At 46.9% G+C, this 26,958-nt stretch overlaps 1 protein-coding gene and 1 long non-coding RNA gene across 2 annotated transcripts in view; one reads left to right on the forward strand and one right to left on the reverse strand.

Moving 5' to 3' along the window:
- The window catches only part of LOC131826711 (uncharacterized), a 53,208-nt gene extending 49,959 nt beyond the window's left edge, over window positions 1-3,249 (reverse strand). Inside the window, exons 1-2 of the long non-coding RNA XR_009351712.1 lie at window positions 3,029-3,249; window positions 2,317-2,405 (exon numbers count right to left, since the gene is read on the reverse strand). This is a non-coding gene — a long non-coding RNA (uncharacterized LOC131826711). The remainder of the gene's footprint in view (window positions 1-2,316; window positions 2,406-3,028) is intronic.
- Window positions 1,591-26,542, forward strand: SBSPON (somatomedin B and thrombospondin type 1 domain containing). Its single transcript, XM_059166225.1, has 5 exons — window positions 1,591-1,938; window positions 11,559-11,753; window positions 20,754-20,844; window positions 22,463-22,639; window positions 24,862-26,542. Exons 1-5 carry the CDS (start codon window positions 1,725-1,727, stop codon window positions 24,977-24,979), a joined length of 795 nt encoding a protein of 264 aa, XP_059022208.1. The 5' UTR covers window positions 1,591-1,724; the 3' UTR covers window positions 24,980-26,542.
- Window positions 26,543-26,958: the final 416 nt, after the last annotated feature.

The following is a 26,958-nucleotide window of genomic DNA, read 5'->3' on the forward strand; positions in this document are numbered from 1 at the left end:
CATCATCTTTTTCCATTCCCATATCACTTCATTTCATGTTTTATTCCTGAAAATGAACTTAGTGGATCATTTCCTTTACATTTTTCTGGAACAACTCCAGATTCTTATGGCATTACAGAATCTGTCTCCAGCTACAGGCATTCCATAAAGGAGACAGCCTTAGGGAAGAAGCAGGGGATAACTTACATGAACGAGTAGTACAAAGCTGCTAATAAAACCTACAACACAGGTAAAAACAGAGGGTGTAATTTGCTGACAGAATTATTTAGTACCAACTACCAAGAACTTAAAATACAAAACATTTTAAAACTATGTATTATTTATTTAAATTGCTAAACTAAGAGAGACTTAAGAACGAGTAAAGCAAAAATGAAATTCCAACCCTGAGATTTATTTGTATGAATAATCACCAAGAATGAATTTCTTTTGACTTTAGAGTGTGCTTTCCTTAAAGTTGATAAGATACTGTTCTTATGATGTGTGAAATCTTTTTCACTTCACAACTTCTTGTTTTTTATTGTCTTACTACTTCTATAGTGAAGAAATTTTTTAAAGTTTTTGTTACTTGTCTCTCTAACGAGTAAAGGAAAATCCTTTATAAGAAGTCTTTGCATGAGAAAGGGAAAAAGTTCATCTCTGAAATTCATTAGAAATCTTAGATTCACAGATACAGGAAACGTCATGTTCCTGGCTTCTCACCCAAACCATAATAGTTCAAATGATTTAAGAACATAAAATCAAATGAAACTTCCAGGATAATTTTTGGTTAACAGAAAGAGTGAGGTGCAGAAAGTGTAATAAATCTGGAGAGAAAAGGGGAGCGAAATGTATGAGGAGTTAGATGCGCGCTTTTTCAAAGCGGGAATTATTGCTACAGTATCATTAAGCAGGGTTTCTTTGGGGAAATCTGCTGTAACAGAAAGCAGAACACAGTTTATTTTGTTATCCTTTCCTTAACATCCATCAACTGCCCCTTCAGGGAAGCAAAGTGGCATTTCCTTGGGCCAGGAAAAAAAATCTCATCATAAAATACGGCAAAGAAAGGATGCTGCTTTGGTCTTATTTCCTTGCTTCTAAGGAGCCTCTGTGAGCCGCGGGGACTGGGGTCCCGCAAGAAAATACAGCGTGAGTTGTCCCCGGCGAAGACGGGGGTGACCCGCTCACACTGTGCGGCGGAGACCGGTTTGTTGCGCATCAAGCGACAGTTTTTCGTCTCCAGGATTCAGAGTAAAATGCCCACTCATGATCCTGAGCCCCGGCGTTAGGAAACAGAGGCTGGAGGCAGGAAATGTGGCCCTACTGGCTGAGCCGCTGGCGGATCCGACGCTCCTGGGTCGCGGGGATCCCGGAGCACCTGCTGCTCGGCTCTCTCCTAGGGCGGTCCCCGCGGGCGAGGGGCGCAGGGCGGCGAGCCGGCTGGCAGCGGGCAAGGGGCTGGCACCCCGAGCGCTGATCCGGGCGCCCCGGAGAGAGGCGCCCTGCCCACCTAGGAGCCGGCAGCAGCAGCACCCGCCCGCGCCCCGACGGGCCCGCCGCCAGGGCTGGGGAGGGGCGGCGCGGAGGGCGGGGGCCGGGCGCGGGGCAGGGCCGGGCCGGGCGCTGAGCAGGGCCGGGTCGGGCTGAGCATTGCCGGCCGCTCGGGCTGCTCGGGCCCGCAGCTTTCCCAGGAGCTCGCCACTCTCCCGAAGGTCTGCGCCGTGGCAGGCGCCGCCGGAGCGCTGGCCATGAGGACCCTGTGGCTGGCGCTGTGCGCGCTGGCGCGGCTGTGGCCGGGGACCCTGGCCGGTTGCGCCGAGGCGGGGCGCTGCTGCCCGGGCCGGGACGCCGCCTGCTTCGTGCGCGGCTGGAGGTTGGACAGGGTTTACGGGACGTGCTTCTGCGACCAAGCCTGCCGCCTCACGGGGGACTGCTGCTTCGACTACGCCAGGGCATGCCCAGGTGGGTGGCGGGGCCGAGGGTGGGGCGCCGGCCCTTTGCCAGCAGCCAAGGGACACAGGATCTCACACCAGGGACCGCAGCTCAGGCGCTAGGATCCCCCAGCCCCTTGCATCTCGGCGTGTCCAGACGTCTATCCTGGCCTACCTCTCACCCCTCCAGCCAGGTACACCTCACTCCATTCTAGGGTCCGCCAGCCTCCTTCATCCAGGTGCATTCAGCTCCCCGCATCCTGGAGCCAGCCCCCTCCATCCAGGGATTCCCTCAGTCCTCTCTGTCTTGATATAGCACCCCAAAGCACCTCTCCCCACGAAAGCCTGGATGGAAAGGGCCGGAGTCATCCGTTCTCCTCGAAGTGTGTGCGGTTCAGGAATCTCCTACCTGGAAACATGGCATGTCCGCTTGTGGGGCATGCCCCTGGCCCAGGCTCCACCACGTTCCTTCTGTGAACCCTCAGGGATCTTCCGGGCCTTATGAGGGGTGAAAAGAGAAGGGATGTGTAATTAACCCACTTGGTGCCCAGGCCTTGCCCTCGTAGGGTACTTACTTCTGCAGAACAAGTTTTTGGAGGATCACAGTGGCCCTCATTTCTAGACTCCAGCATGTGGCACAGCCCCCTTGCTCCTGGGAGGTGTTTGATAAGCTCTTTACACTCAGTTTTATCTCTATAGCATGATAAAGGTTTTTATCTGGGGATTCCCATTATGTTTTAATCCTGTTGGCTTTCCTGTAGGGTCAGTCATTTTCTTTCTTTCTTTCTTTCTTTCTTTCTTTCTTTCTTTCTTTCTTTCTTTCTTTCTAAAAGATTTTATTTATTTGACACTGAGAGAGAGTGAAAGAGGGAACACAAGCAGGGGGAGTGGGAAAGGGAGAAGCAGGCTTCCTGCTGAGCTGGGGGCCTGATGTGGGGCTTGATCCCAGGACCCTGGGATCATGACCCAAGCTGAAGGCAGTCACTTAAAGTCTGGGTGCCACCCAGGAGCCCCACGTCAGTCATTATCATCTCTCAATTTCCCACAGTGCCACAGCCCCTGGCAAGGGCTCAATAGATGTTGATTTAACTAAATGAAAAGTCCTAAAGAACAAGGTTTACCTGAGAGAAGCCAGCTCCGGAAATAAGAGTAACCTTGCTCATCTCTTCACCCCAAATGCCTCACATATGTCAGGGTTTGGCCTCAAGGATCCCCGGGTTGTGTTATCCTCCACATCTTCTTGGGAAAATAACCTGCAGATCTGTGTCATTAGTTGGTGAATCAGATTCCTGTGGAAAGGAGCAGGCCTTCTGCCTCTGTGAAGCCAGAAGAGGCTACCTCCCCAGGCAAGGTAGCACCCAGACCTGCTCCCGAAAGGACACAATTGAAAAACATGAAGAATTTTTTTTATCCTGTTTGAAAGCTAATGATTAACCTACAAATATCCATCCTCTTTTTGATAAGCCTGTCTCCCTTTCCTGCTTCAAGGCCAGGGTATTTTACTACTCAAGTAAGGTGAAGAGTCACTTATTTAGGAAACAAACGGCCCTCAGGCCCAGTCTCTAGGCCCATCAGAGGTAGACTCCTGTATTCCTGTACACCAGATAATGTGCCCGGGCCTGTGGGAAGCACAGGGCTTACACAGAGGAGGAAGACACAGGATCTGCTCCCTACAGGTTCACAGTCAAGCAGGGGAGTACACCAGCGAACCACCTACAATATGCTTAGTGCCCAAATGAGGGCTCCCAGAGCAAGGAAACGAAAACTCGGAAGACCCAAGGGATTCAAGGAAGACTTCCTGGAGGAAGTAATCTGCAAGCCTGGTTTTGGAGAATGAGCAGGAAGTCTCCAGAAGGAGAAGAGAATTCTCGCGGGAAAGCACCATGTGGTTTCTCCACAGACCTGTGGGTGTCTGCCTTTGGTGCAAGGAACTGGACTCGGCCCCGAGGCGGGACAGGCGGCAAACCCAGCTGGATACAGAGAGATTCAGGTATAGAAGAGGCTCAGTAGGACAGCCTAGTGTCGTGAGAAGAACTGGCTTTCCAGGGACGCCTTGCAAGACTGTGAGGGGTGGCAGAATCCACCCCTTTATTTGGTCACAAAGAAATCCCGTCTTTTCAGTACAGGAGGTAGAACTATTCCAATGAAAAGCCTATCATTTGGAGCGGGGATGGGTTGGGTAAGGAGAAGCAGAGAAGCGATGACCTTCGCATCCTGAGAGGGGCTCCCCAAGAAATCACAGCATCTTGGCGCCTGAGGAAGGAAGAGCTGCGAGCAGTGGGCATGGAAACCAAAACCAGGAAAAGAAAGGAGCCCCCAAAGAATTTTAAAAAGAGCATATTCAGCCTTCATTGCCCTTCCCCAGGGAGTTAGCGAAGGCCCTCGCTGGCCTGAGCAGAAGCAGACACAGGACCAAAATGCTCCTCTGCGCCCGGAGTTTCTGGGGAGAGGAGGATAAAATAGAGACAGCTGGAAGCTGGCCACTTGGAAGGCTGAACCCACTCGCTCTGCAGGGCTGAGGGTGAGAAGGGGCACGGCAGAGCCAAGATGCTCCATCTCCTTAGCCCTGGAGAGGCGTCCTGGCCTCGCAGGAGCCTCATACAGCCGCGGGAGCGGGGCCGTCCCAGGGCCCGCCCATCAGTCAGTTAACGTGAATGGGCAGCACAGTGACGTCTGGGCCCACAGCGGACCGGTTTTGGGCTGCCATCTGCCACATCTGTTGTGCATGGCTGTTACTGATGCCTAAAGATGTCAACATTCGGCACCTCAGGGACCACCAGCCACTCCAAAGACATAGAACCATTCGGTTCCTTAGGAGCTCTTCCCCTTACCCAATGCTATGTTACCTGTCAATGCCATCTGAAACCTTTTGGACTGAAATGACATTATATGGGAACCAAAAATGGAGCTGTGTCAGGAGAACTGAGAATGCCTTATTTCTCTTCCTTCTGATTTTTTCTTCTTTGTGAAGACTTTGTGTGTGTGTGTAGCTAAGAAATGAAATACTGGAATTTCTTTTTCTGAAGAAGACTTTTTATCTTTTACTTTGTAAAAATAAAAATAAGTTCTTGGACTTGTGGAATTACTGAATTGCCCAAAGTATCTGTTCTGAAACAAGTCTCAGAAAAATCTCATTATGATGTTGGTATCAGTTTCAACACCAATTATATACCTCTATTTCCAACCCCCGCCCGCCCCCCCAAAAAAAGGAATAGGAAATTCTCCATTGACTGTGCCTGACCAGAGATGGGGAGTGGTACAGGAGGAGACAGATCCAAGTCACCTGTTCTGAAAGAACTTCTTAGAAGGCTTCCTCATCAGGCTTAAGATGCCCCAGTCTCTAGTTCATCACCTGGGTTCCTAAAGTCTGCATTCTAAGATCATAGAAACAGCAGGCGGCACTAGATTTGTTGATGAACAAATTCAGGAAAGAGTAATAATGAGCCCAAGGGGAGCAGGGCACACGTTGAGTAGCCTGTGTGAGTAGCCCAGTCTTTTCTTCTGGATTTCCCAGGGAATCTAGGAAACGAACTTGCCCAAATCTGCTGACCGCATACCTGGCAGGAGAAAGGACGAATGTACTGGAAAATTCAGGCTCCGAAACTCCACCATGTACGTTGATTTAGAAAAGTTGAGGCTTTACTGGAACCACAGAGGTCGGGAGCAGCATGCGGCTTCCCCTGCCTTTGTCTCTGGAGGAGAAATGAGCAGGGCCTGGCGCCAGCATTCAGCATGACTTGACTTTGCAGGCTTGGGCTGCAGCCCTGGGCATTCAGCGGAGGAGGGTAAAGTTGTTAACCCTTCTGCCACACTCATTCCGTGCCAGGCACCTCACAACTCTAGTCTTACTTAGGTCTCCCAACTCACTGCCATGGTCATCAGAGCACTGGGAGGTTGGGGAATCTGTCCCAAGTCATGGTTAGCCAACCTGTGATGAAGTGAGAGTTGAACCCAGGAACTCTAATTCCAGAGCCCACACACTGAAACATTATGTTTTGACCCTCAGAGGAATGAGGCTTTATGAGAAGCTGTGTACTTGGAAGGGCACATCCCTGATCAATTCTGGTAGAGTGAGTGAGCCTTCTCTCTCTTTTGGCTGATACTCCTCAAAGGCAAAAAAGTGTGTCCTGCCCCTCCTTACGATCCCCAACAGCCATGGTGGTGTCACTGAATTATGTTTGTTTCAACAACCCGAGCAGTCTTTCCACTGAGGGGATGTTATCTGTGGCTGCAGAGAGCTCCGCCAGCTGGGTTCTAACCATCTGTGCCTTCGAATATGACCCTTGCCGCCCTTGTCTGCAAAATATGTTTGTTGCAGAAAACTTGGAAAATACAGAAATGCAAGAAAGAAGAGAACAGCTCACCTGGACACTGACTACTGAGTAAAAGCCCAATTATCTTTTTGATACATGTGCCCTTTTTCCTCTGGGGTTGCCTGGTATATAAATTTCTGTTTTTTTCTAATGAAGGAGACCTTTTTATTTCTCTCTCAGATTTCATGAACTTATCTGGTTAATATCTCAAAAGGGGGGGGGGGGAACAACCACAGGGGCCTGTATTCTGCACGAGGAAAAAATACTTGGTCATTTTATTGGCGCTTTTGGAGGGGGCGGCAAATAGGCACTTGGGCAGTGTGGTCCCTCTTGACCTTCAGAGAAGATTTGACAAGATTTCTCAGAAAAGGGGATACATGAGGAAAGAGAAAAAGGCCCATAACATTTAAAATCATGTTGCCATGAGGGGTGTGTGTGTGTGTGTGTGTGTGTGTGTGAATTATTTTTCTTCCACAGAATCTCAAGAATCAAATCTACGTGTAAATACTAAGACTGTGGGTAAAATGTAGGAATACTTTCATAGCAATGACTTAGGGCTATTTGAACTTAACGTGAGGGAGAAGGGTGCCTTGGTGGCTTAGTTGTTAAGTGTCTGCCTTGGGCTTGGGACATGATCCCAGAGTCCTGGGATCAAGTCCCACGTCAGGCTCCCTGCTCAGCTGGAAGCCTGCTTCTCCCTCTCCCACTCCCACTCCCCCTGCTTGTGCGATCGCTTGCGCTCTTTCTCTCTCTATCTTACTGTGTCTCTCTCTGTCAAATAAATAAATAAAATCTTAAAAACAAAAACCATGAGAGGGAAAGCACTTGCTTGTGGGTGGCCTTAAACTTTTAGGTGGCAAAGAGCCAAGCAGGCAGGGCCAGATCTGTGATTAGCCAAGGAGACGGCACATGAACATGAGAGCAAGGTTTTATGTTAAGAAGAAAGAGCCCAAACTCTATGTATGAAAGGAAGCACTGACTGTCAGCTCAGTTTGTTACTGTGTGTGTGTGTGTGTGTGATCATCAAGCAAAACAGTAGAAGATGGGTTTTTTAGTTACCTTTTGGCACCTAAGACTGAGAGTAGTGTGTCTAGCTCTGGTTGCCCCTGCTCACAGAGGCTGCAAATGGACCTGGACAGGGCCCGCTGGTAATTCTGAGGCGGGGGAGGAGGGGTCTAGAAAGATGGGTCCCTTTGCTGGAGTCGTCAGTCTTGAAGGTCCCTGCCAGAGAAGGAAGGGGGCCTCCTGAGACATTAAGTCCCTGAGCTGCACGGCTAAGATAAACATAGTTTGTTTGTTTGTTTTTTTTTTTTTTTTTTTTTTTTTTTTTTTTTTTTTTTTTTCCCCCCCACCGTATTCTGAAATTCTTGAGTGAGGAAAATTTAGATCAAATAAGAGGAAATACTGCTCCATACCACTGATAATAAAATGAAAGGAGCTTGTTATTTTCGAGATGCGGTACTGCCAGGAGCTATAAATGGACTTAAAAGCATCTGAGGGATTTGTGGCTGCCAGGAGAAGCTGGGATCTATGTAACCTGAAGGCACTGAAAGCCATGGCCCTTCCCAGGACACTCCTTGGGGCCACCGTTGCCGGGAGAGCCCAGACAGCTCTCGCCCAGATTAAGAATTCCCATACTTTTGGCTCTGGGATTTTCTGATTTTGCTCCTGTCCTTCAGCGGGCTTCCCTTTCCCACTCTGGAGCCTTAGTGCTTTGGCTTCTAACTAATGATATGAGCAAACCAAAATCTGTTTCAATGTAGAAAATTTGTTTTGGAAGGAGGAGGAATTTGTCCAATGACATCTCATTCATTCATTCATTCGACAAATATTTATTGATTTATTGAGTTTGATTTTATTTCAAATTCAACAGCAATGCACTGAGAGAGTTTAAACGCCATTTATTATTATGATTATTATTATATTTTTAAAGCTTAGTTTTAAATCTTTTAAGGTAATTGTACTTGGATACGACTGGCTATTCCTGTGAGGACATGTGAAAATGGGCTCTATTCTTGCTTTGGGCAGATTCCCTACTGAAATATAAGACTTATTTCCCCTTGTTGGCCATTCTCCTTTTGGGTGTGGTAACCCCACAAACCCCATCTGATAACCAGAAAGTTGTTGAGGAAGGGGGACTAGCCAGAACTTCAGAAAGGACTTGATATTTCCTTGTCCTCTGCATCTATCCATTATCTCACGTCCTAGTGAGTGGAGAGCCAGACGTGCCCAGTGGGCCTAAAGCAGGAACTTAGGGATCTATGTTTATGTTCTCTTCTGTGTCTACATCTCTGTCTCTGCTCTTATTACACTTGTTGGGACCACCTCCCAAATAAATTACTTGCATTGAAATCCATATCTCAGGGGTGTCTGGGTGGCTCTGTCATAAAGCCTCTGCCTTTGGCTCAGGTCATGTTCCCAGGGTCTTGGGATGGAGTACCACATTGGGCTCCCTGCTCCGAGGGAAGCCTGCTTCTCCCTCTCCCACTCCCCCTGCTTGTGTTCCCTCTCTTGCTGTGTCTCTCTATGTCAATTAAATAAATAAAAATCTTTCAAAAAAAAAAAAAAAGAAAGAAAGAAATCCACGTCCCAGAGTCTGCTTCTGGGAAACTCCACCTGAATATTACATTGACTTTAAACAGGAAAAAAGAAAACCGCTGTTCACGGAGCATCCTGGCATCCATTAAACCTAAGCTTCTTTTTTTTTCTAAAAGGGGTGGGATGATGTCATTAAATCCTACCATTAGGACGTTGGGAAACTGTGACAAGCTTGGAGTCAGGAATGACCGTGTCGCTCACTAGGTCTACTGGCCTCCAGTGATAACTAGGGAAATGTGAAGATTGAGAAAGTCAGATTTTAAGAAAGAATATTTTGACACGCTGGCTATAGATGTGAATACTAATGGAATAATTCAAAGGAAATGTGTGTCATGCAGCTGTAATATATGACTTAAGCTGATAAATTTGTCAGAAGTTCCTGTACTTCCCCTGGCCTCTGCGGCCAAAGATCTCTTGTGATCTGTGATGAATTGCACTGCAAACAATTAGAAGTTCGCAAGTTAATCATGAATTTAATCTTTTGTGCGGAATAGGAATAAGCACCTCAGATTTGCCTTCTGACTCAAAATATTTTGTGGAATCCCCTTATATTTGTATAATTCTATGTGAACTTTTTTTCATTTTGTTTTATAATGAAGCCATCGAGATGACGCTCAGGACCCAGAACTTTATTGATTTTCTTTATGAGGCTGTTAAAGTCATGGACTGAAAATATAAAACAGGGACGCCTGGGTGGCTCAGTCGGTTAAGCAGCTGCCTTTGGCTCAGGTCATGATCATAGGGTCCAGGAATCGAGTCCCACATCGGGCTCCATGCTCAGCAGGGAGCCTGCTTCTCTCTCTGCCTCTGCCTGCACCTCTGCCTGCTTGTGCACTCTCTCTCACTCTCTGACAAATAAATAAATAAAATCTTAAAAAAAGGAAGAAAATATGAAACATAGCTTTTTCCAAAGTCAAACGTTAACTGATAGGAAAAACAACTGATTCAGTGATTCTGTGATTTGAGGATGTTAATTGGGGGGCAAACCAAATAAAATAAATAAACATTACACATGAGAAACAAATGTTGAAGAAATACTGGGAAACTAAATTCTGTCAGAAAGCTGCCCCCAGTATGATCTTTTATTATATGGATAGCGTGTACTCAAACCGAGGCCATATTACTACATTCTGAGTTAATGCCATGGCAAAACTATATTTCAGAGTGGTGTCTAATGTTGATCTATGAAATAAGTGTCCCATTTTGTTTTTTTTTAAGCGTATTAGTAAGTGTTGTTCAAGGTCAACACATCAGGGCCAGACTAACTAGGCTCAGGGATGAAGAGATTCAGGTAACAGAAAGTTGTTGAAGACTTAAGGATAGAATGCATACTTCTCAACCCGCTCCTAGCCCAGCAGGCAGTCTCCTTCAGTGCCTCTGGCTCTAGGGCCCAACTGAGATCATGAAAATGGGAGGGATCCACAAGAAATGACAAGAGCAGGAAGTGGCCTGTGACTGATTTTCCAATGGATGTGCGCGCGGCACAGGCAGGTACAGGGGACAAGTCTCAGGATCCAAGTCTCTTGCTTCCTTCCCTGCCTGACGTGGGATGCCTGTGAGTTTTTAGATGATTAATAAAAGCATGTTTTAAGACAGTCTGAGGTTTTTGAATTACTGACAGATGTTTAGGTTGTGTGGGACCCTTTTCGTATCAGGGTGAGCTGCGCGCTGCCAGAGGATGGGTCTTCCAAAATCCATGAACCCCAGAGAGAGTGTGCTGAGAGGTCAAATGAGTTTTCAAGTACAAGCTGTCAGAAGTCCAAGTCGAGATTTCGGAGAGGTTAGAGTGCTTTCTTGGTGAAGACTCCGTAAGCTGAAAAGTATGAGGATGGTAGAGAAAGTGGATCTTATTTTGTGGGAAGGGAATTATCTGGGCCTCTATTTCAGAGGCACATCTTTTGTTTCCTTACTCTTGTTCTTATAAACAATCTCAAGTCCTGAAATAATTCCACTGACAAACTCATTATAGTCCTTTTAAAAGGTTTGTTAGGACTTTGAATGGGAAAGTTAAAAATGCAACCACAGAGATTTTCCAGTCATGGCCAGAGAATTGCCAAATTCTTGCCCCGGACTCCGCCCCTTCATGCCTGACCGTTTGTGCTCTTTCCCTCTGTGGGCTCTGGTTGCCTTCCTGAGAACTTCAGCTCTCCTGGTCTAGGGGGTCTAAGAGCCGTGGAGGATGAGAATGGAGCACGGAAGGAAGTCCCAAGTCTAGAGGTCCCTCAGGGTGGCCCTAACCAGGTCTGATGGAGGGACAACTTTGAGGATAAAAAGTGACGGGCATTTTCTTTTACATTTTTTTTTCCCCTTGACGTTTTTCCACAATGAATACCTATTATAAAAATGTTCCGAGCAGGGCAGGATAAACTTAAAATCAAGGAAATGAAAGAGCAAAGATCTTATCTAAGCCCACAGAGTATGAGGAAGTACCCAAAGGCGTCACTCTCTTAACTGGGCTGTGCCCTTGGCTGACACCCACCTTCATGACCCCAGAAGAGCAGCCTGTCTGGCTCGGAGGGACGGGTTATCAGCTACCCCATCCGGGCTGAGCGGGGTGGGGTGGGGGTGGGGGGTCCCTGCCCACCGAGCCCCGCTGAGACTGTGCCCCGGCTCTCATGCAGGGCGCAGTCAAAGCGCAGCGTGCATGGGCTAACCCCGACTGTTGATGTTGGCGGGAGCGGCCTGGCAGGCGTCGGGGTTTACCCAGGTGAGCGCCCCAACCCGCCGTGCTGTTTTTCAGCTCGCCCGTGCATCGTGGGGGAGTGGAGCCCCTGGAGCGGCTGCGCCGACCAGTGCAAGCCCGCGGCCCGCGTGCGGAGGCGCCCGGTGCAGCAGGAGCCCCGGAACGGCGGCGCGCCCTGCCCGCCCCTGGAGGAGAGAGCCGGCTGCCTGGACTACTCGACGCCCCAGGGCCTGGACTGCGGGCATTCCTTCGGTACGGAGGGTTTCACCGCGGCCGCCTTTGTTGTCTGTGTTGGTTTTCCATCTCTTCCTCCCCCTGAAAGGCCCTGTAGCGAGCCGGGAAAGTTCCGTGCGCGCGGCGGGGGAGTGGGATGGGCCCGTCAGCCCAGAGCGGACAGGAAGCTCAGGAAATGCTTGATAAAGGAGTGCCCGCGGCATCAGGGCCTCCCTGCTCCAGCCCTCCGGGTCGGGGCGTTCTTAACCCCGGGGTGGCCCCCCCTTCTGTGCTTGAGCTTGGTGGAAAGGGCGCGTGCTTCGGGGTGTTTAGCCAACTCAAGCTGGCGGCAAAGGACTGTAGGTACGATGATAGTATTTCACACCGGATAGTAAATGTCCATAAGGACATTTCATCTTGCTTCTATTCATCTTGCTTCTTTAATGCCTGTGTAGTCAGGAAGGCTCATCACACACGTGGGAAGGTAGTAGAAAAATGATTAATTCCCAAGCAGTGATACATGATTTCCATAAAACACCTGCTCCTCCTCTTACCTGACTGCAGTGGGGCTGATGTGATCAGATCTGTGATTTGAAAAGATCATTCTGGTTGTGGAGTGGCTGGTGGAGGGGCCAGAATTCCACAGATGGGTGAGTCAGGAGCTGTATAAAGCTCACAAAGAAATAAGCATCAAGGCCAACACCAAGGTGTTGATCTACGTTGAACCTGATAGAGCAAAAACATTGACTTCTCTGGATAATAAAGGCCATATGTTTTTCCTAGGAAACTGGAAATTTTTATGCTAGCATGACACCTGTCAAGCCATTTTGCCCCCCCCCCCTTTTTTGTTCTATGCACAAATATTTATTGAGCATCTACTGGTTCCTAGGCACTGAGCTGGGTGCCAGAGTTGCCTTGGTGACATAAGCTGATGGGAGCCTGCTGTCATGCAGATGGGGGGTGGATGGGGGAGAATGGGGAGGTTGATAATCGATGATCTTAGGAAATGGGTCCCAGAAAATTACCACTGCAATTTGGTGCAACTGGGCCTGAACAAGTGAGTTGTTTGGAGCTATGAGTGTGTGTAATAAGTTGATATCCCCCGGTCTTGGGGGAGGAGGAGAGCCACACGGGTGGAGAAGGGAAGGGACTTCTCTAAGGAGGGACAGGTAAGGCTGAGAAGTGTAGAACTTTCCAGAGACTTGCATGGTGAACTAGGTAGTCATATAGAGAGGTTCGAGGAATTTGGGGTTGATGTGGAAAAAACAGGACCACAAGAGGCCGTAATGCCCAATAAGCCTTTTTGGGTGGTGCTTGGATGGAGTTGAGAAGGAGAAGTCCAGAGGCTATGGCCTCACCATCCAGAGACAGAGGAGAGGAATCTTCCAGGAGCCATGTGTCTAGGGGATGGCAACTAGGCAGCACAGTTGGGAGTCTCTGGGTCAGAGTTTCCAAGGCCAAGAGTGGTAGCAGCTTGGGGTCTTACAACTCCCAGACTTTTTAGCTCATTAATAGCCAGCAGGTGTCAGGTATAGTTTCACAGGGTAAGTAAAGCAGGCAGGGCCCAAATGGCTAAAAATATGCTTGTTTGGCAATTTTTAAGACAATTTGGGAGGTGTCTTGGTGGCTCAGTTGCTGGAGGGGCTGACTCTTGGTTTCCACTCAGGTCCTGATCTCAGGGTTGTGGGATCAAGTCCCCCATGGGGCTCTGTGCTCATGAGGGGGAAGGCGGGTGGTCTGCTTAGGAATCTCTCTCCTTCTGCCCCTCCCCCCATGCTCACTCAAGCACACACACACTCTCTCTCTCTCAAAATAAACAAATGAATCTTTAAGAAAAGAAAACAATTTGGATGCATAAAAATTTGAGTTTGCTGCCAGTGGGCTTTGGAGCTAACAGTTGTCAGCCTGCTGTGGGGGAAGTCAATGACCTAGAGACTATCTTTGACTCATCTCTTTAATGGTGGGGAAGCAAAGGCCCCTTTGAGAGGTTGAAGGGCAGCTAGCATCTGGGGAGTGCAGAGAGTGGGGCTGGCATTGAGAGGGGAAGCAGCTCCCACTCTCTGTTTAGGATTTTGGTCTTTATCTTACAAACCCTGGAGAGCCACTGTAGCATTTTCTCGTGTGGTCTGATCTGGGATTTGAAACTGTGGCTGTCTTAGGGGCATGGCTAACGAAAGGGCTGAGGGATCAGGGAGGGGTCTTGTGGGCTCCCAGGGAAATAATTCGGTGCTCACAGAAACAGTTGTGGAACAAAACCATGGTCAACTCATGTCCTCAACAGAGCACAACAAAAAGGCTATTGGGGAGGAAGTCGCTGGAGGCCATTCCTGATTTTTTGGATGACCCTTAAAACCTGTAGTTGATCCATCAGGAAGCAGCTCCTTTGCTCACCTATGGGGTCTGGCTGCTGGAAGGTCCTTCTTAAGTACATTTGACTCCTCAGTGCTACTCCAGGCTGTCACAGACCCGCTTTGCAGTCCAGGTATCTCTTTATAATAGCCTAATGCAGGTCGCAGGAAAAGGGACAGGAAGGTCAATGAGAGAATGCTGTGGAACGTGGGCCAAGGACACCAGAGAGCACTAGGCCCACCCCTACATCCCCCCTACCCCCCCCCCTCCCCCCCCCCACACCCTCCCCCACCCCAGCTAGGGTTCTGGTCTCTGCCTGGAGCTGTCCTCCTCTCTCCTCTGGGCAAACCCCTGGGCCTGTCCTCCTCCACCTGTCCTCCCGTTCCTAAATGACCCCTCTCACCCACCCCTCCCACCAAACTCCACATAAGGCAGCAGTCTTCATAGGTGACTCCCCACAAGGTGTTAGTGACTTAGCAATAACACCAGCAGGAGAGATCTGTACTCAGCCTCCGCCTCTCCTAATAAGGTTGGGTAAAATCCAGTTTGGGAAGAGAGGAGAAATCTCTCCTTGGGGACTGGGCACCAGCATTTGCAGCCCTGATTTAGGTTCCTGAGATGCACTCTGCTGTGATAATGCCGTGGAAATGATGACTGCTGTCACAAGCTGGTCAGAGAAGATAGGACCCCTCGAATATTCCAGTCTGGTGGTTCCTAAACGGTGGTCCCCGGCCAGCAGCGTTGTCCTCAGCTGGGAAATTGTTAGAAAACAAGTTCCTCGGGCCCCACCGAGACCCACAAGATCGGATTCGCTGGTGCTGGGTTTAACACTGTGCTTGTATCCGGGCGTCCGGGGGACTCTGCCGCTCACCAAAGCTCCAGAACTGCTCTAGCCTAGCCTGGGTGTGGCTGCCCCATCCTTCTCAGCCTCGACTCATAGCTGGATCCCTCACATGCCACTTTCCTGAGGGCAGAAGCTCCCAAATGCAAAACAGGGCTTTAGTCAGGAAAACATGGGGTAAATCAGACTATCTTCTCTAAGGAAGACCTTCTCAGAGGCTTTAATATGCTGATAAGCGTTTTCATTCTATAAGAGAGAGATAGGATATGGGATGCTTTCCCACCTTACTTGATTAAATGACCCCGTTTCCCAGGGGATCACACTGAGTCACTAGTGTTCTGTGGAAGACACCTAGGAAAATGATGGACAACAAAAGGGAAATGAGAGTAGGGACATGGTGGATTGCCCTGAGCCCTGTCTCACTCGTGTTACCACACATGGGTCATTCATTTAAGGTTCACTGAGCATCTTCGATAGCCAGCGCTTTGCTGGGTTCTGGAGATACAAACTCGAGTACCAAGCCTGTCAGCTAATTCCAGCTCAGGGTGAGGAGCGAGCGGATTGGTGTGGAAGCATGGAGAAGGGGCCCCCTCTTCCACTGGGGGCTCTCAGTCCGGCTGCATGGTCACTGGTGACCACCTCCCGGCTCCACTAGACTTCTATTTCCCGAGCAGGAGACTTGGGTGCATGGCTGAGCAGTCCCTCGCAGCTGTGGAGTGGAGAGCTTTGACCAACATTATTGACTCAGTGCTCATAACCATCCTATAGGACAGCGTATTCGCTTCCTATGGCTACTGTCGCAAATGACCCCAAACGTTGTAGCTGAAGACAACTCAAATTTATTATCTTGGGGTTCCGTGGGATACAAGTGCAACCCAGGTATCCCTGGGCTAAAATCAGGGTGTTGGCAGGGCTGCATTGCTTTTGGGGAGGCTCGGGGAGGGGAGAATCCAGTTCCCTGCCCTTTCCATCATCCAGAGAGGGTCACAGTTTCTCTCCTCACGGCCCCTCCTCCCTTTTCACATCCAGCTACATTGCATCTCTGCCTTCTTCTGTAGTAACACCTTCCTCTTCCTCTTTGAAGGACGTGATTATACTCAGCCCACCGAGAAAAGCCAGGATCGTCTCCCCATTTTAAGGCCAACCGAGCAGCAACCTTCATTCCATCTGCAACTTTAATTCTTCCTTATGAAATAACATATTCACAGGTCCTGGGGATTAGGATGTGGAAATCTTTGAGGGGCCAGTATCCTGCTTACCTGGAAAAGGGGACTGCCTCATTATCCTTAAAACCAAGAGGACATTGGAGCTCAGGAAGGTGACAGCATTTGTTTTTGTTTTTGTTTTTAAGATTTTATTTATTTATTTGACAGACAGAACACAAGTAGGCAGAGAGGCAAGGAGAGGGAGAAACAAGCTCACCGCTGAGCAGAGAGCCTGACTTGGGGCTCGATCCCAGGACCGTGGGATCATGACCTGAGCTGAAGGCAGCCGCTTAACCAACTGAGCCACCCAGGCACCCCAGGTGACAGCATTTGTAAAGGACTTCCAGAATCCAACCCTGGATCTCAGCCTTTAAATCCTGTGGGATTTTCCGTCTTGATCTTGCTTTGTTGCTCTTGTTATCATTAGAGCTAAAATTGCAGATCCAGGTTCCGGTAACTAAGTAGAAATAGAAAGGCTCTGTGAGACCCGTGAATGAAACAGGATCACTGACACTCTCTTATTAACGATAAAGTAGCTATTGAATTTTTTGCATTTCCTTTAATGCAGATCTTAACTCTATGCTTACTGCAAAAACAAGCCCCCAAAGCCCTGTTATTGTATTAGTTGTACATCCTGACTCCTCCTAAAAGGAGATCTATGTGTATCATAAGCTGTATGCTTCTGGGCTGCTGTTATTTGTCACATTTTCATTCTGTTCCCTTTTACACTGTATCTACAGAACAGTGGTTCTGAGCCTGCCTTGGTGACACCCCATTGTGCCAGAGAACTTTTTATGAAATTCCCTAAGCAAACTCAATTTACTTTCATGTTCAAAGTAAGTATGCACGGTGCCACGCTTTTAGAAGTGGACTTGTTGTAAAACCAAACAATGCCAGGCTGATAGGATGCCAGGAAAGTTGGCAAATGGCCTCTTAAAAAAGAATCTATTACATCTGGATATTGTTGCCAGGAAGAGGGAAGGCGGGGGAACTGGCTTTTATTGTGAGCCTTTGTCCCCGGGCACCCAACTATGTTCTTCCACACATAAGCAGCAGTGGGGCTGAAGGCAAAAATAATTCTAAATTACTTACCACTCTTAAGTAATGGAAATTAAATTTGGGGTAGATATTAAAAAGTCATGCTGGCTTAGAGACCCCCAGGCAATCTGGCTGCTGGTGTAGTTTCTGAAGACTAGTTCAAGGAGGAAGTGTCTCCTCTCAGTAGAAATGTGCCAACGAGCCAAGCCAGAGCAAAAGGGGGCAGGACACAGAAGACACAAGGCCCAGGGTTACTAGCTGGCTTTTAGGATCGGTCCTACCTGCAGAGGCTTGACGCTGAACGTGGAGAGTAGATCGAAAAACCAGAAGCAGTCTTTTGTGTTGGGGTCCTTGCTTCATCATTTACTGTGAATTTCCCCTTTCTTTAATCTTTTTTTTTTTTTTTTTTTAATTTCCCTTCCTTTAATGTCTTTGAGCCTCAGTTTTCCGAGAACATCTCATCAGGGCACTTCTTCACAAAGTCTTTGTGGAGACCAGTCACAGACGATGAGAAGGTACTTTGTAAAGAAGCAGGCTGGAAACATACAAGGCGCTGTCCTATCAGGCATTCCTCTGTGCCCACCGTGAGCAGCCGCCCTACCCTGGGGACCCCAGGCCCCATCCCAGCCCTCCCCCTCCCCCACCCACTCCTGGGTGGAGGCCTCATGATGTCCCTTTTATTATTTTTTAAAATTTTTTTAAAGATTTTTATTATTTATTTGACACAGAGAGAGAGATCACAAGTAAGCAGAGAGGCAAGCAGAGAGAGAGGCGGAAGCAGGCTCCCTGCCGAGCAGAGAGCCAGATGTGGGGCTCCATCTCAGGACCCTGAGATCATGACCTGAGCCGAAGGCAGAGGCTTTAACCCACTGAGCCACCCAGGCGCCCCTCCCTTTTATTCTTTTAAAGTTAAGTTATATTAGGGACACAGTAGGACCAGAAAATGAAAATAAAACAGCATTTAAGCAATCTATAGGAAATATGCTGCGTAAAACAATGAAACATCATGGTTCACTTTGCAAGAGTCTCCAGGCAGTGAGGCGCATGGTTTTAGAGATAACGCCTAACACCGCTGTGTTTAGATGGAAGCCTTGAGCCTATTCCTTAACCTCTCTGTGCCACAATTTCCTCATCTGTGGAATGGGGAAATAATAGTTCCTATCCCAGAGGGTTGTTGTAAGAATTAAATGCATTCACCCGTGAAAGGTGCTCAGCATTATGCCTGGGAACTTAGAAGGGTATCATTGTTAGTTTTCATTATTAGTATTATATTATATGATATATTATAATATAATTATATTATTATACACAATATATATGTATATTATAATTGTATTATTATTACTATAGGGCTTATTATTACTATAGAACATTTTCCGAGGATTGTATATCAGATATTACAGTCATATACTGCCCTTTCCCCTCTCTCATTTCCCTTCCCTGCCCCAAGCTAAGTACTAAGTGCATTGCCTTTGAACTTCTGTGATAATATGTGCGGTACAAATAAGGAGATCAGATACGTGTTTTGAGCTAAAGAAACACATCCTGAAAATTTCATAGTTTGGCTGGTCCGACGCCACGTGGACTGAGCGGCAACTGTATTCTTCAGGTACTGCATGAATTCCTAAATGTGTCAGAAGAACAGGAATGGAGACCTATACGTGGGAAAGCTAAAATCCTCTCGACGTTTGCGTTCCAGAGAATCAGAGCTAAGAGAAAACAACGAGTTCCTAACATATATGTGCTCCCTCATTCTTTCTGATTCTGTCTACGGGTTTGGGAGGTCCCAAAGCTACCGGTCCCGTTTAGGAGGAATGGCATGTTCTCTGGAAAACGATTAAACGTGTGAGTGCAGCAAGGAAGAGTCTCGCGGCCTCGACTCTTAGGCTGGATGTGAGTAATTCTGACACCGAAGAGACTAAGCACCAAACCACGTAGGACAAGAAAGATTACTGCAACTCGCAGGAGCAGGTGGCCACCTGTTTTTCAGCCACTCAGGTCTTCCATTCCCTGGGTCCTAGCAAAAGGCCTCCCTGAGAAAATCTAAAAAAGAATTCGGGCTGCCATCTTGTGGCCATAAGGAGCCAGTAAGCAGCGGGGTCAAATGAACGCGTAGGCTCGACCCATCTGCTTGGTGGTCCTCTGGCCACTTTGCTCACGTGGATGATGGCGTGGGCAGTGCACAAGCCAACATCCGCTGGTCCCTACCTTTCCTGGGATGGTCCAGTTTCTGGAACGAAAGGCAGGAAGGATGGCTGAGCCGTCTCAACCACAGGGCTCAGTGTGGGAACAGAAGATCACAGAGAGGTAGGACCCGTGTGGCTTGGTGGCAATTCTGAGACTTCAGTGAACCGCCATATGTTGCCTACGAGCTCACTGCGTGTGCCAATGTGTGAGGGCGACGGTGATGACCAGGGCAAAACCCTGCCTTCCTTGAGCTGACAGCAGACCGCACTGGGAGGTCATCTCCAGGCGCAGTACCGTACCTAGCATCAGATGCCTCCCCACACCCCCACACTTAGCGGCAAACAGGAAGGAGACACACAAACAAAGTCAGGGAAAGAAGAGAGCACAGATGGGGGATTCCTGGCTCCCTTTCTTCTGTCTGGTCCGGAGCTTTGGAGTTGGGACTGGGGCTGGGGACCGGGGAAGAGGACCAACCGGACTCCTTCCCTGTGGCTGAGCGTTGGCGTGGCGGGGTGGGGGGGCTCTGTGCTGGCCGGCACCAGGCAGTCACCCTGAGGCCACATGGCAGTCAGGGAAGCTTCCTGGCTGGGGTGTTGAGGACCTGGGAGGGGTGGGGGGACTCGCACCACCTTCCTTGGTACTTCAGCTTTCTCCTTTTTTACATTTCCTCTCTCTCTGGTGTTTGGTTTTGTTTTTTCTCCTTACATCCCCATTTCCCTCTCTTTTGTCATCTTCATCTGTCCTTCCTCCCTCCTATTCTTGTACTTTATTCTTCCTGTGTTTCCCTTTTTCCTTCTATTTCTCTTCCTTTCATCTTTAAAAACCTTCTCTCCCGAGGCATCTGGGTGGCTCAGTCATTAAGCTTCTGCCTGTGGCTGGGATCAAGGTCCCAGGGTCCTGGGATCGAGCCCTGCATTAGGTTCCCTGCTCAAAGGCAGGGCAGCTTCTCCCTCTCCCACTCCCCCTGCTTATGATCCCTCTCTCGCTGTCTCTCTCTCTGCCAAATAAATAAATACATTCTTTAAAAAAATGAAAAAGAAAAAAAAGCCATCTCTCCCTTTCTCCATTCCCTTCCCCCCCTTCTCCTCCTGACTGCCCTGCATCTTTCACTACTTCCTCTTGGTTTTTATTCCAGGCCCCCCATTCTCCCCTTTCACACAGAGTCAACTTATTACCAAAGACAAGCCCACCTGTCAGAGGCCTGCAGTTAGTTCTCCGCGCCCATCGGCGTGCACACAAATCTTCTTCAAACTGGGTTCTGGGGACACGGTAACTTGGCCCCATCCCATTCCTGGGGGTGTGCCGCGGCCCGTTGCACTCAGGGTTGGGGGGCTCGAGACAGGATCGACACCACGGTTGGGAAAGGTCACTGTGAGTACTTTAGGCTGCAGGTGTCCGACGCTCTTCTCTCTTTCCTAGTCCCTGCCTTTATAACTACCTCTGCGTTCAACAAGGAGAGAACAAGACAAGCCGCGTCTCCACGGTGGTCTACAGACACAGAGGACACTGGGTAATTTGGTGTTTTTGTTTTGTATGGTTTGGTTTTTCAATGTATGCTTTTCCAGGGGGTGTGGCCAAGTCAGCCCGCAAAGCTCGTCTTGGTGTGGTGGCGTTTCTTCTGTTACTTGCTCGTTGACTTTGGGTAAAACGTGACTCTTTACCACAGAGCTGGGACCTACTTGTTTCTTCCCTGGTTTTGTGCGGCCACAAAGATTTGTCTCTGAGGGTCCCCTCAACAGGAAACCCACTATGTAAAGGGATGGTATCACTTTATCAGTCATACTCAGGATGTTTCTCTTAGAATCATTAGGAGAACATGGACTCTAGCACCACCTGTGTTTGGCTAATTTGAAAGTGGCCCACACGCGAGCTCTGAGGATTTCTGTCAGGACAGAAGGCACAGACTTGGGGGGACCTCCATGCTTACCTGAAGTCGGCTCTTCAGCTGTCAGCAGAAGGATCCCAGGCAGCTGCAGGTTCAGACCCCCCCACTGCCACACACTAGCCGTAAGACCTTGGATATGTTGTCCCACCTCAGTTTTTCTTCTTGAAAAATGAGAATATGAATGCCTAGCACATGGCATTGTAAGGAGAATTTAATGAGAAAATGATGAAGAGATGTCTGGGTTAAGCTGTCTGGCTAAAGTTGATTGAAGCTTCGCCATAGAATTTCCTACCTCAAGACCTAAACTGGCCTACTGCTGTTAAAACTCATGGAAGCAGACCCTCCAATGGCTTTCCATCTAACCCGGAACAGCTCATAATTCTAGGGATAAGAAACTAGTCCGTTGGAGCTTAATTAGAACCAAAACACAACGTGCAGGAATTTTACTATGTTTTACTTCCCTGAAGAATTTTAAAATTATGTTGCTTTTTAGTACAAGACTCTAAAGTATTCACCCACGTCTGGATGCTCCCCCTGGGCCTTCAGAGTCTAGTCACTATGGTGCTAGAGATTTCCCCAGTTCAGTGTAAGGTGACACTAACTTCTGTCACAGAAAAATGTCTCCAGCTTCCCATTTCCCTTTATCTCTGAGGCCCAGTAGAACTTTGATGCTTGGATTCAAGTTCCCAACTCATCATTAGTCCAGATTATGCGGGTGAGCGAGTTGGGGAGCTGGGGCAGGCCCCTGGGAACATCTGCAAGGCAGAACGTCTTGGGGGCTGGGCAGGGCACTGAGGACCAGCCCTCCAAGGGCTCACATGGTCTCAGACTCCAGACTCAAGCAAGTTCTTATTCTATTTCTATTTTTCTTTACCAGCAAAGTTATTAAGGGCTATTTTCCTACTGAAATGTGCTTTTTATACATAATTTGGTTGTCAGATGAGGTAGGAAACAGGCTATCCCGATTTCTGCCAACTCACGTCGACCAGGTAGTTCCATCATGGATGGGAGAAGAGCGCCAAGCCTCACGGCAGTTGCCCGTCGGGCATCATCCATCATCGTGGTTCCACAAATGAGAAACTTGACAGGGCGTCCTGCGAGGGTGGCCAGGCTGCGAAGATGCGCACACCACCTCCTCCCGTCTGTCCAGTGTCCTCGTGGGTTGCGGGCTTCCTGAGACCTTTTACGGCTTTAGGCTCTCTCTCATTACAGCCCGTGCAAGTGTCCTGTGTCTTTGCTCTAGATACTGTATGGAGTTCAAGACGGAGTCCTTGACTCCTCACTGCGCTCTGGAGAATCGCCCCCTGACTCGATGGATGCAGTATCTCCGAGAGGGGTACACGGTGTGCGTCGATTGTCAGCCCCCAGCCATGAACTCTGTGAGCCTTCGCTGTTCCGGAGATGGCCTGGACTCAGATGGGTGAGGGAGAGACATCGGCTAAAGGACTTTCCTTATTTTCCATTGACACACATCTGTCCTCTCTTGAACAGCAGACCATGATGTAGCATCCATGATGTAGCATATCAGGGCATGAGTCGGCAGTCAGAACACCATGTCAGGAGAATCCTCTGTCTAGTAAGTCCTGAATCCAGGATCCCGTTTACACGATGGGACCCAGAGGCTCTATAGTGGAGATGACTGGGTAAATTTGGATGTTGAGTTCATATCATGCTCCCGAATGACCATTGAAAACCTGATCACTCCAAAGCAGTGTTTTGAAAACCACTTGAATCAGAACCTCTTGGGATGATGACTTAAAATTTTCCGATTCATCGGGCCCCTGGGTGGCTCAGTTGGTTAAGTGACAGCCTTCAGCTCAGGTCAGGAGCTCAGGGTCCTGGGATCAAGCCCCACATCGGGGATCCCTGCTTAGTGGGGCAATCTGCTTCTCCTTCTTCCTTCCTTCTTCCTCTGCCCCTCCCCCCTGCTCGTGCTCTCTCTCTCATAAATAAAAGATCATATATATACGTATACATATACACACACACACAAACACACACAGATTCCTGAGCCCCACTTGAGATGAAGTGAATCAGAATCTTTGGGTTTTGTTTTGTTTTTTTTTTAAGATTTTATTTGAGAAACAGACAGAGATAGAGCATGGACAGGGAGGAGAGGGAGAAGCAGGCTCCCCATTCAGCAGGGAGCCTGATGTGGGACTCCATCCCAGGACCCTGGTATCACGACCACAGCCGAAGGCTGACGCTTAACCGACTGAGCCATGCAGGTACCCCTGGGGGTGGATTTTTAACCACCTTCTAGGTCAGGACTTGGCAGATAGTAGATTCTTCCGCTTTGTGGGCTATATAGTCTCACTACTCAACGCTGCCATCATAGCATGAAAGCAGCCACAGACACTGCGTGAAGAGGCGAACTTGGCTTTTTCCTAACAATACTGTATCTGTGGACAGTAATATTTGAATTTCATGTAATTTTCATGTGTCATGACATATTCTTCCTTCGATTTTCTTTAAGAAACAAAAAACCATTCTTAACTCACAGACCACACAAAAACAAAGGGTGGGCTGGATTTGGCCCATGGGTTGTGGTTTGCTGACCTCTGCCCAGATGGTTCACTCCCACAGCATTGTTTCAGAACCACTGCCCAATGGGGGGGGGGCATCCTAGAACCATGACTGAGATGGTTGTGGGCTCAGCTTTGTAGGATCAGAAACCTACAGAAATCTATAGATTGTCCAAAAGAATTGACCCTCAAAACATTTTTTTTACCCTGAAAAATCTGTTCCAATCCTGTATTCATTTATCAGTTAAATCTGGTAATAGCACTCTTCCTAAGAGAGGGCTTCATGCTTGTCAGCTATTAGACAAACACCAATTTCAGTAACACATGGATTATGGTTTTAAGTATGTTAGGTAGAACTGGTAGAAATACAGATTAGGAAGTAAAATACTGACCTTTCTAGCTAGTTGTCATTCCCTTAGTGCATTTTAATATTTAATAACTTGAATTTGTTTATCAGTCACTAGTGCCTAATAAACTTTGTAAGAAGTACACCACATGAACAGTAAAGTATGTAAGACATTCCTATCAAATAGAAACCAATCTTTAGACTTAACATTTTTCTGAATTTCTCATCCATAGTTTGTCTTTAAACGACCTTATAATTGAATTTGTACTCAGAAAGCACCTTAAACCCTGGCTGAGGTTCCAATAACTTTAAAAATAATAAATTCAACAATCTGCCTTTGCTCTTCCTGCTTCTCCTGTTTTTTTCATTATGGAATCAAGGAGTTCAGGATTACAAGAGCTGATTTGGGCAGACCCCTCTAATTTGAATATACATGAAACAGGGAGCCACTTTCCTTTATGTAACACTTCGTATATTCGGATCGTATATTCGGATCAAGTGGGAGAAATGAATACAGTAACCTCAAACTGCTCTCTCCACAAGAAGGTATCCTCAAATAGAGACTAACTTGTAACTTGTTTTGATGGAGCCCCTAAGAAGGGAAACTGTTTGTGATCATTTTTTTTTTCAATTTCAATTTTTAATGCACTTCAGAACTCCAGGTGTGATCATTCTTTGAACAATAAAATACCTCAATTTATGATTCTATAAATTAGAATTCTTTTTGGTTTGCTTTCAGCATAACTAACATTTTCCAAAATACCGTTTCAGAAATCAGACTCTCCATTGGCAAGCCATCGGCAATCCTCGGTGTCAAGGAACCTGGAAAAAAGTTCGGCGAGTGGATCAGTGCTCTTGTCCAGCTGTTCACAGTTTTATTTTTATATAGATTGTGATGTAAATAGTTCAGAATGTGTTTGTAAACATGCTAAACCTTACCATGTCATGTTCAGTGCTTCATAAAACTTCAAAAACCATTTGGCCTAAGTTCCTGAACACATGTCATTGCCACACTCTGAAGCAGAGAAAGAAAATGCATGGCCAGTTCTCCAGATCCCCAGTACCTTTATTTTTACTACCTTGAGGACCCGCCCCAAAGGTTCCTGTGGTTTTGTGTCCTTGGCCTTCTACAGAATGAGACCCTCTCATTCGAAGGTCACCCATGTAACACAGAATGGACATCTGTTTGCAATGAAATTACAACAATATGATCCGTTTTCTGGTGAGTAGTTGTCATTCAAGGGCACCCGTGTTTTGAATCTTGCATTCCTTCTTTCTGTTCTGTAATCTCTTAAAAACTTCTCGCTTTAAAAAATGTATATGGATATCTGTATACTCTCACACACACATTTCCCATATATTATTCCATAAATTGTCAAATAATAATTTCAAAAGAAAGCAGTCACAAATAATTTTCCACAGGACAAGTTAAGATTTAGTAAGCATTTTGTAATGAAAAACCAACAGCTATGTTAAAAATACTTTTTTGAAGAAGAAATTTTCTTTGGTTAATTGACAAGACCAATCCGATGTTCATTCTAGGTTAGTACAAATTCCTTCAATGCTATGATTTTCATGAAGAGAATTCTGGCAGCGATGAATGAAACAAAGCTTTCATTTTGCAAATTTTGCCATCATTAGCACCTAAGATTGTTTCCAAGGCTTCCAACTTGAAGCTAAAATGATCTTTCAGATTTAAGTTTAAGCTAAACTTTTTTCTTAGTTTTGTTTTTTTTTTTAACCTACTACTTTTTTTCTATAGCATATTTTCTTCTGTTTGGGTGGCAGGCAGTTATAAATTATGGAAGATGTGGATTTTATTACAAATGTGATGAACACACACACATAGAATACACAGAAGTATTCGTCCTTTATTTTATGATTGGAAAACCAGTGAGCCAGAGACAAAGTGGCTTAAGGATGGGTTACTCTGCGGGTCAGCCACAGAGCCTGCTCTCAGTTTCTCATCCGGGATTCAGCTTCGATGAAAGGCCTGGCTATGAAAAGCCAAGCCCTTTTCAATTCTGAAACAAATTTTAAATTTAGGACATTTTCTCTGGAGAACTGCTGTTTAAAATTTAAACTCCTTCGGGTTCATTTGTATAAGGTATTATTCACTAACAAATGATTTACTAAAATACATATTTCTTGGTACTTCCATGTAATGACAAGAATGACAATAGCAAACTTAATAGGCCTGAAAAAGTCCCTAATATTTAATGCTGAGAGCAGCAGTATTTCTCACTCATTTAACTGTCAGAGTTGTTTTCATGGTAAATTCTTCAGAGATGAGTAATAAAAAATTTGAGTCTCCTCGAGGTTAGGACCTTAAACTCTTAAGTTCAGTATTAACATTTTAAGACCATTTCTAACATTTGTAAAGCAAGATTTTTGAAGGTAATTTTAATGTTACATAAAACTTTTATACCAATTAATAAACTCTCTGTTCACATTTGTAAGAGGTCTTTACTTGTTTGACTAGAAAATACCTGTATTTTCTGGACTGGTCAAAATTTTACCAAAACCAAAATTTAAAAAGTCCCTCAGAATTGACAGGCATATAATATGGAGACTATCAGCCACAAAGCTATGCTGTAGTTATAGTTCCAGGCTGTGTTATATCATGATTAACATATTTGAGTTGTATAAAATCATTTTTCACCTTATGTATTTAGTTTTCAGTGCTGACCATTTATTACTTTCACAGTGAAGTACATTTTTGTTATTTCTATTCTTGAGAACAACTTCATAGGCTAGAAGGCTTAACTATTACTGTTTTTGAAAAGCTTGTTATTAGTTCTAGCAGAATCCAAGGAAACAGTTCAAAACTGAAAATTGTAGTCCAAGTGATTAAGGAAGAACCAAAAG

This window comes from Mustela lutreola, chromosome 3 (assembly GCF_030435805.1).
Source record: "Mustela lutreola isolate mMusLut2 chromosome 3, mMusLut2.pri, whole genome shotgun sequence".
NCBI classification, from domain to species: Eukaryota; Metazoa; Chordata; class Mammalia; order Carnivora; family Mustelidae; genus Mustela; species Mustela lutreola.

Bases quoted from the DNA above. Each gene is read 5' to 3' on its own strand.
- SBSPON (XM_059166225.1), top strand. From the start codon at position 1,725: ATGAGGACCCTGTGGCTGGCGCTGTGCGCGCTGGCGCGGCTGTGGCCG. The intron at 1,939-11,558 runs GTGGGTGGCGGG...GCTGTTTTTCAG, and splicing joins CTACGCCAGGGCATGCCCAG to CTCGCCCGTGCATCGTGGGG. The intron at 22,640-24,861 runs GTGAGGGAGAGA...ATACCGTTTCAG, and splicing joins GATGGCCTGGACTCAGATGG to AAATCAGACTCTCCATTGGC.